Below are 13,980 nucleotides of genomic sequence, written 5' to 3'. Positions count from 1 at the left end.
TATGTGTGTGTGTGTATATATTTAGTAGACAAAAATAAACAAAGTGACTTTTCGTTTACAGTGTTCAGAATCATATGCAGTGACCTGATGATTTATTTTTTCTAGTTATATCAGAAATATTTCTGCTTAATGATAAAAAAAACTTACAGTCTTTGTATATTTACAGTAACAGATACATTTCAAAGGCTCTGAGTTATTTTAACTTAATAAACATGTGTTTCAGTAACAAGTTTGCACTCAGCTCTCAAAAGTTTTTATGTTTACATCTTTAAACTTTGGTCTTTTACACATGGAGTCAGTTCAGAGCTTCATAATAAAACTAAGAATGTAGTAAACCCTTTGAAAACTGTAATCGTATTAAAACTGCTCTCATGCAAACGTCCACGTGTTACACATACTTCAGTGAGTTTCAAAGAGAACAACCCATGCCTTTAGTTTTCCTTCACCGTGGGAACAGTCTTGGTAATGTTGTCAAGCCCTATGGTCAGAGTTTTTGTGTCAAAGTGTGGTCAGAGATCACCACACCCGGCAGGACTGGGCTCCTCGGTTCATCACTGATGACTCGGGACAGTTGAACGCTTTCTGGAACTCCTTGTAGTTACTCATGGCTCCAATGACTCTGCATGACAATAAGATTAAATCAGACTGGAGGGAATGATTTATGAGTGGTTGTGTGTGCACTGTGTGAATCATCACCTGTATTTTGGTGGACTGTGAGCTCCATTCTGAATCTGCTCTCTGGCTGCTTCTGGTCTATAGGAATTACATCTAACCTGCATGATACAGACATAAAATAAAAAAAAACAGCATTCCTTAAAGGAATTCATATTGTCCACCACTTTTCATGCCACAGTTTTAAACAAATATGAGCAATCTGCTTCCTCAAAGCATGTGCCCAGGATGACTCTCAGACAGAACACCACATATGAGTTCAATATCTGTCAAACTGCTCAAGTTAGAGCCACATTGTCACAAATTGGGGTGGATCGGACAAGCACAGACTCAGAAAAAGGTTTAAAAGTTTATTTTTAAAAACCGGCGGCGTCTGGCAGGAGGTTCTGGTTCTGGTACTGGTACCGGACCGCTCTGGGGGAGACAGACAGATTAGTGGCTGTAAGCAGAACAGCGTAAACAAGAATAAAGCCACTAATCTTTTGTCTCTGGAACCAGTCTGAGATGTGGGCCAGGTGGGTCCCGGTACTGGTCTGAATCTCAGGAGCTGGTAACATGCGCAAGGGCGCACAGAGCAGCAGCGCGCAGCGTGAGCACGAACAGGTAGTGAGGCTGGATGGGCGAGCTGTGAAGCTGAGGAGTTTAAGCAGCAGAATTTTATCCAGGGGCAGGCAAGGGTCAAAACCAGAGAGGAATGCAGCCAGGCAGAAGAACCAAAAGGGGAATCCAAAAATCGTGGTCAAGGAGGAAAAGTAGTCGACAATATGGTCAGATATAGGCGAGGAATCCAGTTCGGGGGCAAAGGTGAGAATGAGAGGTCGTGGGCAAAGCTATGGTCGAAAACTGTGATACTAAGAGGGAACGCTGGATATCTACGGGAAGAACATATAATTATTTGGCACCGACTGAGGAGAAACAGGGAGCTTAAATAGTGAACTGAACAGGTGTTGCTCATGAAGGTAGATTGCGGTAGATGGTGGAGGGGGCATGGCACAGGGTGACAGGAGCTGAATGAATGAGAGGGGAACCAAAACTAAAGCAGAAAAAAACGTGAATGATCTAAAAACAGGGGCTGTGGTATGAGGAGAAGAGGCTTGAACAGATGGGGGGGCAGCGGGGGCCGCTGAGCGTGACATAGCCCCCCTTTAAGGTCCGGCATCCTGACGGACCACCAAAGAAAAAGAACTAACAAGGACCGGGCGGGTGGAGGGGGCACTGGAGGTGGGCAAAAAGGCAGGTTGGAGGTCCAAAGGGACCTCCAGAGATGCCCCAAAACTCGTGGACAGCCTGGCCACTGTCCAAAAAGTGGCAAAGTCCAGGTCAGATGGCCGTGTAAGCCTTGCTGGGCCCAGACCAAAGACAAGACCAGGACCAGTGCCGCACCAGGCAGGAGGATCAGAGCTGCAGCCCACATGGATGTCTTGGAGACTGCAACCAACATGGGGGTCCTAGGGGCCGTGCAGCCGACAATTGGGGTCCTGGGAACCATTGCAGCCGACATGGGGGTCCTGGAGGCAATCTCAGCCAACATGGGAGTCCTGGAAGCTCCTGCAGTCGACATGGGGGTTCTGGAGGCAATCTTGTCCGACGTGGGGGTCCTGGAGGCACTCTCGGCCGATGTGGGGGTCCCGGAGGCAGTCTCGGCCGACGCGGAGGGCCGTGGGGCTTCTGCGGCCGACGTGGAGGGCAAATCTTCTGCGGTAGTGGAGAGCGCCACCCCCTCTGGAAACTTTGAGCGCTCCGGCCCCTCTGGAGACTTGGAGAGCGCCAGCCCCTCTGGAGACTTTGAGAGATGGAAGGGTGCTGCCACCAACATGGAGGACTGTGGACCTGGCAAGGGGGTCTGAGGGACAGACATGGAGGCCTGTAGGGGTGCTGCAGCCAACTTGGAGGCCTGGGGAGCTGCTGGGGCAGGCGACGTGGAGGCCTGGGGGAGCTGCTGGGGCAGGCAATGTGGAGGCCTGGGGAGCTGCTGGGGAAGCTGGTCTGGGACTCTGTGGGACCGGGGCAGCTGGTCTGGGACTCCGTGGGACCACTCCAGCTGGTCTGGGACTCTCTGGGACCACTGCAGCTGGTCTGGGACTCTGTGGGACCGGGGCAGCTGGTCTGGGACTCTGTGGGACCACGGCAGCTGGTCTGGGACTCTGTGGGACCACTGCAGCTGGTCTGGGACTCTGTGGGACAGCTGGAAACGTTTGGGGCAAGGGCTCTGAGGGCGGAGGGGCGGGACATCGGGAGGACCGGCGCATTGTGCGACTATGGCTCTTCTGAGGGCGAGGGACTTGGCAGGGAGGAAAACGTTTGGGGCAAGGGCTCTGAGGGCGGAGGGGCGGGACATCGGGAGGACTGGCGCATTGTGCACCTACGGCTCTTCTGAGAGCGAGGGACCTGGCAGGGAGGAAACCACAAATCCTCGTCTTCGTCCGACTCGTCCTCCTGATCACAAAAGGGGAACGGGAACTTGGGCCTTTTCATGAGGCGGAGAGCCCAACGCTGGGCTTCTTTTTTCTCCGCCTCACCCAAGAGGACAGGCTGAGCCTGAGGGAAACCGCCCGGCTTTATTGCCAGGCGGGTGCCCATAAATTGGTTCTCCAACTTACCAGAACACCACCTCCGATTCTGTGCTGGATCCATATTTTGGCCAGATAATTCTGTCACAAATTGGGGTGGATCGGACAAGCACAGACTCAGAAAAAGGTTTAAAAGTTTATTTTTTAAAACTGGCGGCGTCTGGCAGGAGGTTCTGGTTCTGGTACTGGTACCGGACCGCTCTGGGGGAGACAGACAGATTAGTGGCTGTAAGCAGAACAGAATAAACAAGAATAAAGCCACTAACCTTCTGTCTCTGGAACCAGTCTGAGATGTGGGCCAGGTGGGTCCCGGTACCGGTCTGAATCTCAGGAGCCGGTAACATGCGCAAGGGCGCACAGAGCAGCAGCGTGCAGTGTGAGCACGAACAGGTAGTGAGGCTGGATGGGCGAGCTGTGAAGCTGAGGAGTTTAGGCAGCAGAATTTTATCCAGGGGCAGGCAAGGGTCAAAACCAGAGAGGAATGCAGCCAGGCAGAAGAACCAAAAGGGGAATCCAAAAATCGTGGTCAAGGAGGAAAAGTAGTCATCGATACGGTCAGATATAGGCGAGGAATCCAGTCCGGGGGCAAAGGTGAGAATGAGAGGTCGTGGGCAAAGCTATAGTTGAAAACTGTGATACTAAGAGGGAACGCTGGATATCTACGGGAAGAACATATAATTATTTGGCTCCGACTGAGGAGAAACAGGGAGCTTAAATAGTGAACTGAACAGGTGTTGCTCATGAACGTAGATTGCGGTAGATGGTGGAGGGGGCATGGCGCAGGGTGACAGGAGCTGAATGAATGAGAGGGGAACCAAAACTAAAGCAGAAAAAAACGTGAATGATCTAAAAACAGGGGCTGTGGTATGAGGAGCAGAGGCTTGAACAGATGGGGGGTAGCGGGGCCGCTGAGCGTGACACACATTTTCTCTGTTTGCTACAGTAGATTAGCTGTGGTGGCCATCTTAAAATGCAATGGCTCCAAATGTACTTCTGTTGATTACCTTCTGATAGTTTATTTAAAATCTATTAAACAGTCCATGAGCTTTAACATTTCAACAGACAGACGTCTAGATGAACACGCTTGCTTAGATGATTTTCTGCCTATTATGGCACAAGTATGATCACTTACTGACTTTTTATACAGGACATCCTTTGTGCACATACAAAATAACAATGTTCACACTCTTGAACACGTCATAATTCATGTGCTACATTGTATTTTTGTTTGCCATGCTTGGCGGTTTATTGATTATTTTATTAATTTTATTCATTGTCTCCACCTTCTACTAGGTCACGAGGCACCAGATTTAGGAGAGAAACCCAGACATCTTTCTCCCCAGAGAGACTCTCCAGCTCCTCCTGGGGGACCCTGAGGTGTTCCCAAGCCAGACACACAAGCCTTCCACTGAGTTCTGGGTTTGCCCCGGGGTCCTTTCCTAGTGGGATATGCCCGAAACACCTCTTAAGGGAGGCATCCACCTCAACTGACTCCTTTATTGAATGCTTTGTTTTATTTTTGCACTGCAGGTTTCTCTTGCAAATGAATCAGTTGCGCCTCAATGTGACTCACCTGTATAATTAAAGTGCATGAATACAAACTTACTCCATTTAATTTTCTAACAAGCTTCTTTCAGTACTTACTGTGAACTGTTTTTATTTCAGAGATCAATACACTGTATTGACTGTGTATTCATTTGAGCCACTGTGCTAAAAACATGAAACATTTGAGAAAAATTGCACCTTGGCTGTGACAGTACAGTTCAGAAAGTACGTATGTGTATCCTTACATGTGCGTAGCTCAGGAAAAACAGTTGATTGTTGCTCAACTCCACTCCTGGCAGCAGAGGCTCCTCCACACCTCCTCTGCTCTCATCCACCCACCGCCTGTAAGCCTACGCTCAAATATAAAAAGAAACATTTCTCACCTTGACTTCCTAATGGGATGGGTAGAGGTGAATCATACTTAAGTGGGTGTACCTAATCACAGCTGTCTTTGTTTAAAATACAATAGGTCAACATGTATGCTCCTAGAGAGGTCCATTAGGCAGCTCTTTAGATGATTATTCTCTTGAATCACGTACCCTGAATGCTTCTCTTATTCCCCCGTTGTCTGCTATGTTTTCTGCTAGTGTTCTCTTACCGCGCACCTACGGCACAAATCATTCACGTGTCACATCAGACTGAACTGCGAGCTTCTAACATCTTATTAATATTCAGACATACATTTTTCTGTGCTCATTACCATTACAGTGCTGTGAAAAAAATGTTTGCCGCCTTACTGATTTCTTAATTTTTTGTCATTTTTGGTCACACTTCCATGTTTCAAATTACCAAAGATAATCCGAGTTAATACAAAATGCTTAATTACTGGTTGTGCCACCATTGGTGGAATCAACTGCAGTCAAGTGTTTGTAATAATTTGCAAAAAGGCTTTTTTTTTTCTTCTATCCATTCATTCATTCATTATCGTTACCCACTTATTCCTTTCTGGGTCACAGGGGTTGTTAGTGAGTTGAACATCACATCCGTTTCTTCCTTTTCAGGTCTCTGGGGTCACTGGTGCCCATGTCCAGCAAACATTGTGCGAGGGGCGGGGTACACCCTGGACAGGTCTCCAGTCCATCACAGGGACACATGGAGACAAACGAGACAAACAAGCATTCACTCTCTCACTCACACCTAGGGACAATTTAGAGTTCCCAGTCAGTCTAACATACAGGTTTTTTGTCTGTGGGAGGAAACTGGAGTACCTGGAGAAAATTCACGAATGCACGGAGAGAACATGCACACTCCACTCAGAAAGGCCCCCACCTGGGATTTGAAGCTGAATTTATGGTTCCATCAATTATGACATCATGCAGGTCCTAAAAATGCAAAGCAGCCCCAGACCAGCATTAGTTTTACGTCTGGTGTTTTGAGGCACAAACCTTATAAAAATATGTCAAGGTTCATGCTCAATAATCCTGGTAAAAAAAAAATCCAACAATGTTCAGTCAGGTCATCTGGACAGTTTCTTTTTTTTGTTGAGAGATGTTTCACCCTCCATCCGAAGGGCTTCATCAATCTGAGGAGTCACAAACAAACTGTTTTCCCACTTTGGCTGTGGCTGCCTGTGAGGAGTCAACAAGGGAGAGGACGGCCCGCAAAAACCATCTTATCACCAGCAAACTGGTTCCACTAGCAGTGTACTGCTTAGTAGGGAAAACAGTTTGTTTGTGACTCCTCAGACTGATGAAGTCCTGCGGATGAAAGGCGACACACACACACACACACACATATATATATATATATATATATATTTTTTTTTTTTATTTTTTTTTTTTATTTATTGATTTTTTTTTTGGTAAGTTGTTTTGATGTGAAGCATTTTGTGGGACAAAGATAAATAAATGAAGAAGAAATCTTGAAGGGGGCAAGTACTTTTTTCACAGTGCTGTAAGTAAAATGACAAATATCAAACATTGTATTTTCTCACATTCAGGCCAGATTCCTCCCAGTAGTAGTCGTTGTACTGATCAATCATACACTGAGTCTTCTCAGTGAAGGCCGCCACTGATGACATACTCCACCACTGGTCCAGATTACCATTTTTGTCATATTTGCGACCTGTTATAAGCAGCAATGAAACCAAATGAATTGAACCAGTGAATTATATTACATTGTAGAGACTTTTTTTGGAAGTGATCGTTGTCTATTAGCTTTTACCGTTATTGTCAAAGCCGTGAGTTAACTCATGCCCAACTATCACCCCAATGGCACCATAACTTAAAGATCTGTGAAGCAAAACAATAAAAAGAGGAATTAGTCACAAACAGTAGAAAAACTTGTTGTGGAAACAAAGATAAAAAATGATGGGGAAATTAATCCAACAAAAGAAAATAGATTTAGACTTTAAAATATATTTGAAAGTGATTATATTCCCAGCAAACAAACTAGATGACAGTTACAAAGAAGCCACTAAACAAAAAAAGCAAACACTTTTTTCATATTTGGTATATTTTAATTTTATCATGCCAGGCTTAGAGCTTTATGCTAAAAGACAAAATAAAGCATTTAAATATTTTCTCTGTTAATATTATTAACATGTTACCAGCTGGAGATGCTTAGGTTAGGTTAGGTTCAGTACAGTCACAAATTTACTGATATATATTATTGTGTGGTATCAGTGGTATTATGCAATAAGAAATATTTACAAATTAATTTCATTGAACACTTTAGAAATGATAACTTTTACTTATAGCTTTTAGAGGGTTACAAAAACTAGCTATATCAGACTATATATATATATTTGTTACATTCTTCTAATATGCAAAACATTAAGAACTATATCATCTGTAAGTGTGATACATAAAATATGTTAATACATTACACAACACTAAGGTGAAACTAAATTTTATAAAGCTATGTGTCCAACATAATAGTATTTCCTCCAGTCATTTAACAGTCAACAATGGTGTACCACAAGGATCAGTCTTAGGACCCACCCTCTTTACAATCTACATAGCTAATGTAGGTCAGAGCATCCCTGATACATCCTTAAATTCATATGCTGACGACACAATTGTTAATTGTTGAGCTAAAACAGTTGCTAAAGCTTTCCAGATTTTGCAATCTGCTTTCAACATCATAGTCAGATTTGTTCCACCTCAAACTTGTCCTAAACGCTGACAAAACCGAAGGGATGCTGTTTTCAAACAGGAAGTCGGTCCCAGCAGTTTTACCTTTAATTTTATCCTTGAACGATGCACCTGTTTAGTTTCTTGATTCCTATAAATATTTGGGTATCTTGGTCGACTCACATCTCTCTTTTAAGCTTCACGTGGAAAACTTGGTAAAGAAACTGAAAGTTAAACTGGGTTTCTTTTTCAGAAACAGATCCTGTCTAACCCTGAATGCTAGGAAACACCTTGTATCTGTGACTTTCCTTCCCTCCATTGATTACGGTGACATTATTTACATGAACGCTCCTACAAGAACCCTGCAGATGTTGGATGCTGCAGATGTTGGATGCTGCAGATGTTGGATCCTGTCTATCATAGTGCGCTAAGATTCATAACTGGCTGTAACTACCGTACCCACCACTGCACCCAGTATTCACTGGTTAACTGGTCACCATTAACTTCACACAGACTCTCCCACTGGTACATTTTCATCTTTAAATCACTTCCTGGTCTGCTGCCTTCATACATCTCCTCCTACATGTCTCTGTGTGAGTGCAGCTACAGAGTGCGCTCTCAGGACATCATTACCTGCAGTGTTCCCTCACTAAGGACTGAACTAGACAAAAGGACCTTCTCCTACTCCGCTCCTGTTTCCTGGAATATCTTGTAAAAACATCTGAAGCTCTCGACCTTTGACCTCTCTAAGTGGCTTCAAACATCTGTTCAGTTCCTGAGAACAAGCAACGCAGACATGTTCCTGGTTTTAGTTTTCTACATAGCCTTACAACCTAGCTGTTTTTTTAATTTCATTTTTAACACAATTTTCGTTCACTTGTTCTTCTCAGTTTGCATGCTTCCTTTTGTGATTGTGTATTGTCATCTTTGTTGTCTAGTGTCGTCATCACTCTTTGTTAAAATCAGCTCTCTCTTGTAAATGAGTCCCCGAGGCTCAACGGGATTGACCTGTACACATAAAGGTTGAATGAGCATTTCTTTTGTTGAAACGTTTCATCTTTCATCCAAAACATTTAACACGCACAAGACTTTTACTTCAAACCTATGTAAAAGTGATTCAAACCATTTTAATATTGGGAAGGTTTTTATTTCTTCCCTGCTGTGGTTTCAGGTTCTGTGGAGCACAAAAGTCTGCCCTCTGGCCAAGTTGAGCTTCTGTGACTTGTGTCAGGAAATTTCAGGAATTACTTTTACTGAGAAAGTACAAAAAAGGCTTTACAAGTAGAGCGTGTCATATTTATTCTATCTCACCTTGGATACTCTCTACCCCAGAAGAAAGGTTTCTGGAGCTCTCCAGCAGGGAATCCTACAAAGAGAAAAAGTGACTTTTTAAATTATCTTTCTCTCTTTTTTCTATTTTAAGATAATTTTACTTTTACTTTGAAAAACCCTAAAAACGGAACATAAATCTACCTCAGTAAACAATTCAGACAGTAACCATATCTTACTGATTTGATTTGTTGAGGAACTGTAGAAGGCGTTCACGGTTGTTGGGTTTGTAAACCACCTGAAAATGAAATAAAATTAGTTGGACTGTAAAACACAAGAGTCCTGCAGCCTTTAGTCCCTCACTCTGATCGTGGGACGCTCTTTCGCAGCCACGAGATGTCAGCCTGGGCGATGAAGGTCAGTGTCTGCATCACATTACCGTAGTAATCCTTTTCATTGAACTCTAGCTAAAAGACACACAAAGGAAGACACAAAACTTTATTTTCCCGTCAAAGTTACCACATCATAGCACTGGTTCATTTACTTCCTCTTAAGAGTTTTTTTTTCTGTGACCAAGTGCAGAAACAATGTTTTAACCACATTTTACTAACAGATCTGAAATGTCAGATAATGATTATTGTGTTTATCTTTGTAAGTGGTAATTTGTTGTCTCCATCTGGGTTTTAAAACACATAAATCAAAAGAACAACATAAAAATAATTTAAAAAAAAGAAAAGTACACTATTTTACTTGGCTAGAACGATCAGCCACCTTCCATTTGTGTACAAACCTGCTGTAGATCTTCACAGAGGTACGTATCGTTCAAAATAAACTCTGGATATCCAACCTTAGCCAGGACTGCATGAGCCTTTAGTGTAACAAAGATAAACAAAAACTTAAAAGACAATAAATAAATAAAAAAGCACATTTTTATAGTCATGATCATTGTAATATACAAAATGCAATAAACGCTAAGAGTGTGCTAAATCCTTCCTTTCAAACCTGTTCACAGGTAAAAGAGCGGTGACAGAAAAGAGCCAAACAACGTTTGAGCTTCCCAGACGTTGGACGTGACACCTCTGAAGTGAGGCTGTGAGCAATATTTTACTGAAACATAACTATTTGGACTGATGAGCTCATGGCTAGTTTGAGCAAGACTCAAGTGCATTATTGTCATCTTAAAACAACTAAATCATCAACCCTTTCAAAGATTAATTTATAAATCTTCCTTCCATCCGTTTTGTCTTAAACAGTTATTTAGACAAGAACATGTTCTTACAAATGTTAATAGCAGCCACAGCAGCAGCACCTCCTGTGCACCCTTGGGTATAACCATGGTGTAAAAAGTTCATGATATGATGTTGGCATAACTTGCTATGACGAGCTAATCCATCAAGTTAGAATTGAACTTTATTTCTCCAAACTAGGTCCAACCAAAGAACTTTCAACAGCAGGTAAGATATTGATTGCTCACACAATTTCCACAAACTCACAAAAGATCTGATTTACCAGAATATAATAGTTTTGTTATAAGGTCATTAAAGCATGTAAAATATTTGTCATAAAGTCACGACTGGTTTGTTTGCTAAGGCTTATGAATAAGTAAGTAGTTTAACACTACATACATTAAAAATACAGTGAAACTAAGAAAACTTTAATTAATACTTTTATTAGAAAAAGGGGAGGTTTGAGAAAACGTACCAAGAGCACAAAATCTTGAAATAATTTATGAGCAAACAAATCAGTAAAAGTGCTCCTCACATACAGTCAATTTAAATTTAAGCATAACATTCATATTATTATAATGTTCAGACTATCATCTTGTATAATGTCCTAGTCTAAGTTACTGACAATTAAGCTTTGTTATTTGTTCCAGTCAAAACTGGTGAAAGGAGCCAAAAGAAAAAGTAAAATGACAAAACTCAAATGACTGAGTGGTTCTCTGGTGAATGTTTGGAGCTTGTTTTTAAGGCTGTGCCTCGTGGCCAAAAGTGCTGAAATCTGGCTACAAAACACAAAGATGCAGAGAGAACTAGACTTTTTTATTTAAGTACTGTAAACATTAAAACGTCACTGTCTCAAACATCAGGCTTCTCTGCTGCTTATGTCAAATTATGGTTATGATCCAACCCTGTCCCACAAACACTTTTAATAAAGTTACCTTCTCAATGGCTCTCTTTTTAGTTTCTTGGTCCATCCAATCATTCTCTTTCTTCAACATGTCAGTAAATGCCCATCGAACACCATCAATCAGCTCTTCCATCTAAAATGTAAATTTAAATTTTATACATAACACAAATTATTAAATAAAACACAAATATATATATATGAGGGAAAAAGCTATACAGCTGGAGACTGTTTTTAAAGTGTTGTGTGTGACTCACACATTAAAATATAAAAGCTGTGTGCTCCGTCTAAAGGTGGCGAAATGTCTTTTTAGCATATATTTGTTATCTACGTACAAACATCAAACAGATTATTTCAATATTTAAGACCAAGTTATATAAAAATCATGCGCACCATATGTTTCTTGTCCTCCTGGAAGTGGGTGTTGACAAAAAGGCGCCCGGTGGCGTAAGCTAGGGAGTTCTCAACGTAGTTGACACACTTGTCCCAGCGAGGGGTCAGAGAGGTGGTCCCAGTGGTGATCTGATGGGTGAGCAGGATTCACAGACACAAACGTAGTGAAGTAGTTTTATACACATACACACAGATTATTAGAGCTAATGAAAGTTTTTCAGAGTGTGAGAGATCAGCGTAAGTTTATTTATGAGTCCAAATCAGGAAATTCAAGTCATAATGGGAAAGTTATTTGTAATAAAGACAGATATTTTTATAATTTAAATGTTTTATACTGAAACTGAACTTTTACTAAATTACAAAAGACAACTGTGAAATTAAGTATGCAACAAAAAGCCAGTATTGTAGCCCAACATTAATGTAAATCTTGAAAAATGCTTAAATTACTATGTGACAGTTCTACCATTTATTAATAATCAATTGTAATTTATAATAAACTTATGTGTGTGATTCAAATAATGTAAAAAAAGACCGATCTTAATGTGTCTAGTGCATTATGTTTAGGGGTAAACATGTTCCACAATATCAAATCATAAGTTGAACAGAGCCGCCTGTTGGTGTGGTCTGTGACTGCAGCGACTTACACTGCATTTACACTGAAGCTTCAATAAACAAATAATGCCAAATGTAGAATAATATTAAACGTGGGAATTTATTTCAAATCTAATTCTTATGAACATAAAAGTTGTTTTCTCCCAGAACTTCAAAATGTACTAAATTAAAAAAGGTTCAAGTCGTCTTCCATTCAAACAGTGAATAATCAAATAACGTGAAGCGGTTTTCATCAGAAGGTAACTCTTCCTCGCTGTTAGTCTGCCACACATGTTAGTAGATGCTGGAGGGACCAACCCGAGCATAGTCCAGGTATCTGTAGAGGAATCGACGGCTCAAAGTGGTGATCCTGGAAAAGACGCTCCTCCATTGGACGTAGTTAGCTACTGTCCTAAAGAGACACGGAGACATCCATTAAATGTGATGTCATTATACAGAATAAAGCATGTCTGAAGAACAGAGCACTCAAGCAGGCTCCACAGCGTGTCTGTGTGGGTTTACACGTGCACTGTTAGCTTTTAAGACCACTTTAGAACAAATTAGAACATTTTAGATAGCAATAACTTCAAAAAACTCAAAGAATTATATATTACTGAAATGATAAAAAAAATGAATGTATCATGATTAATAAAAGTCATACATCTTCTAAATATTGCTGAATTAACAAAACCTGAGATAAGTCTTGTTTTTTTGTCATGAGAAAACAAAGCACATGTCGATAGCTCAGTAAAAGTATGCACATCAATACTACTAGCGTCTTTTTTATGTCTACCGTGAAATGTTTTTATTTCTCTTTCTCTCTGAGTGATGTCATGATATGTCAGTATCTACATATCTTTTATTCAGGATGTATGACATACTGTACGTAAAGGGACGTTTTCAATCCCTGGGTCACTGCCAAATGAAAAAATATGTCGCTGAACTAATTATTACTTGGAAAGAAATGAGAAATGTTCTGGGTGCAGTATATCAAGAGTAACAACAACCGGCGTGTGGAACATTGTGCTTCAGTGGTTGCACATCCCAAGACACAACTGTGAACGCATTTATTCCAGAATTAGATGCACGTTCATTTTAATTGCTCATTTTGCCTCTTTTCCTCACAGCTAGTCTGTCAAGACAAAAATAAGCTACAAGTCTAGTTTCTTACAAGCCAGGTCGAAAGGACAACAGTGTTAACATTCTCTTTAGACACTATCATTACTGATTGATGTGATGGTTAAAGTAACCACATGGAAAGGAGCCAGTTGAGGTGTTTAGGCCATCTGGTAAGGATGCTCCCTGGGCGCCTCCCTAGGGAGGTGCTTTGAGCATGTCCGACTCGGGGGAGATACTGGAGAAAACGCTGGACACGCTGGAGAAACTGTGTGTCTCGGTTGACCTGGGAATATCTTGGAGTCCTCCCAGAAGAGCTGGAAGAGGCTGTGGAGAGAGATGTCTGGACCTCCCTGGTCAAGCTGCTGCCCCCGCGACCCGACTTCAGAACAAGCAGAAGATGATTGTTTGATGGATGGAATGGATGGATGGATGGATGGATAGATGGATGGATGGATGGATGGATGGATGGATGGATGGATGAATGGATGGATGGTAGGATGGATGGATGAATGAATGAATGGATGGATGGTTGGATGGTTGGATGGATGAATGGATGGATGGATGGATGGATGGAAGGAAGGATGGATGGATGGATGGATGGATGGATGGTTGGATGGATG

At 41.9% G+C, this 13,980-nt stretch overlaps 1 protein-coding gene across 1 annotated transcript in view; it reads right to left on the bottom strand.

Moving 5' to 3' along the window:
• Nucleotides 1–390: 390 nt before the first annotated feature.
• Nucleotides 391–13,980, bottom strand: part of phex (phosphate regulating endopeptidase homolog, X-linked) — a 29,527-nt gene continuing 15,937 nt past the window's right edge. Inside the window, exons 10-22 of the mRNA XM_037694323.1 lie at nucleotides 12,560–12,653; nucleotides 11,651–11,779; nucleotides 11,292–11,393; nucleotides 9,921–9,998; nucleotides 9,494–9,597; nucleotides 9,370–9,428; nucleotides 9,173–9,227; nucleotides 6,951–7,018; nucleotides 6,721–6,851; nucleotides 5,327–5,392; nucleotides 5,033–5,137; nucleotides 697–773; nucleotides 391–619 (exon numbers count right to left, since the gene is read on the bottom strand). Coding sequence (XP_037550251.1) covers nucleotides 517–619; nucleotides 697–773; nucleotides 5,033–5,137; nucleotides 5,327–5,392; nucleotides 6,721–6,851; nucleotides 6,951–7,018; nucleotides 9,173–9,227; nucleotides 9,370–9,428; nucleotides 9,494–9,597; nucleotides 9,921–9,998; nucleotides 11,292–11,393; nucleotides 11,651–11,779; nucleotides 12,560–12,653 — 1,171 coding nt within the window. The 3' untranslated portion in view covers nucleotides 391–516. The remainder of the gene's footprint in view (nucleotides 620–696; nucleotides 774–5,032; nucleotides 5,138–5,326; nucleotides 5,393–6,720; nucleotides 6,852–6,950; nucleotides 7,019–9,172; nucleotides 9,228–9,369; nucleotides 9,429–9,493; nucleotides 9,598–9,920; nucleotides 9,999–11,291; nucleotides 11,394–11,650; nucleotides 11,780–12,559; nucleotides 12,654–13,980) is intronic.

This window comes from Nematolebias whitei, chromosome 20, assembly GCF_014905685.2.
Source record: "Nematolebias whitei isolate Nwh7 chromosome 20, NemWhi1, whole genome shotgun sequence".
In the NCBI taxonomy this organism is placed as follows: Eukaryota; Metazoa; Chordata; class Actinopteri; order Cyprinodontiformes; family Rivulidae; genus Nematolebias; species Nematolebias whitei.
Note: the sequence above shows the minus strand (reverse complement) of the source record. Positions and strands in the feature narration are given on the sequence as shown.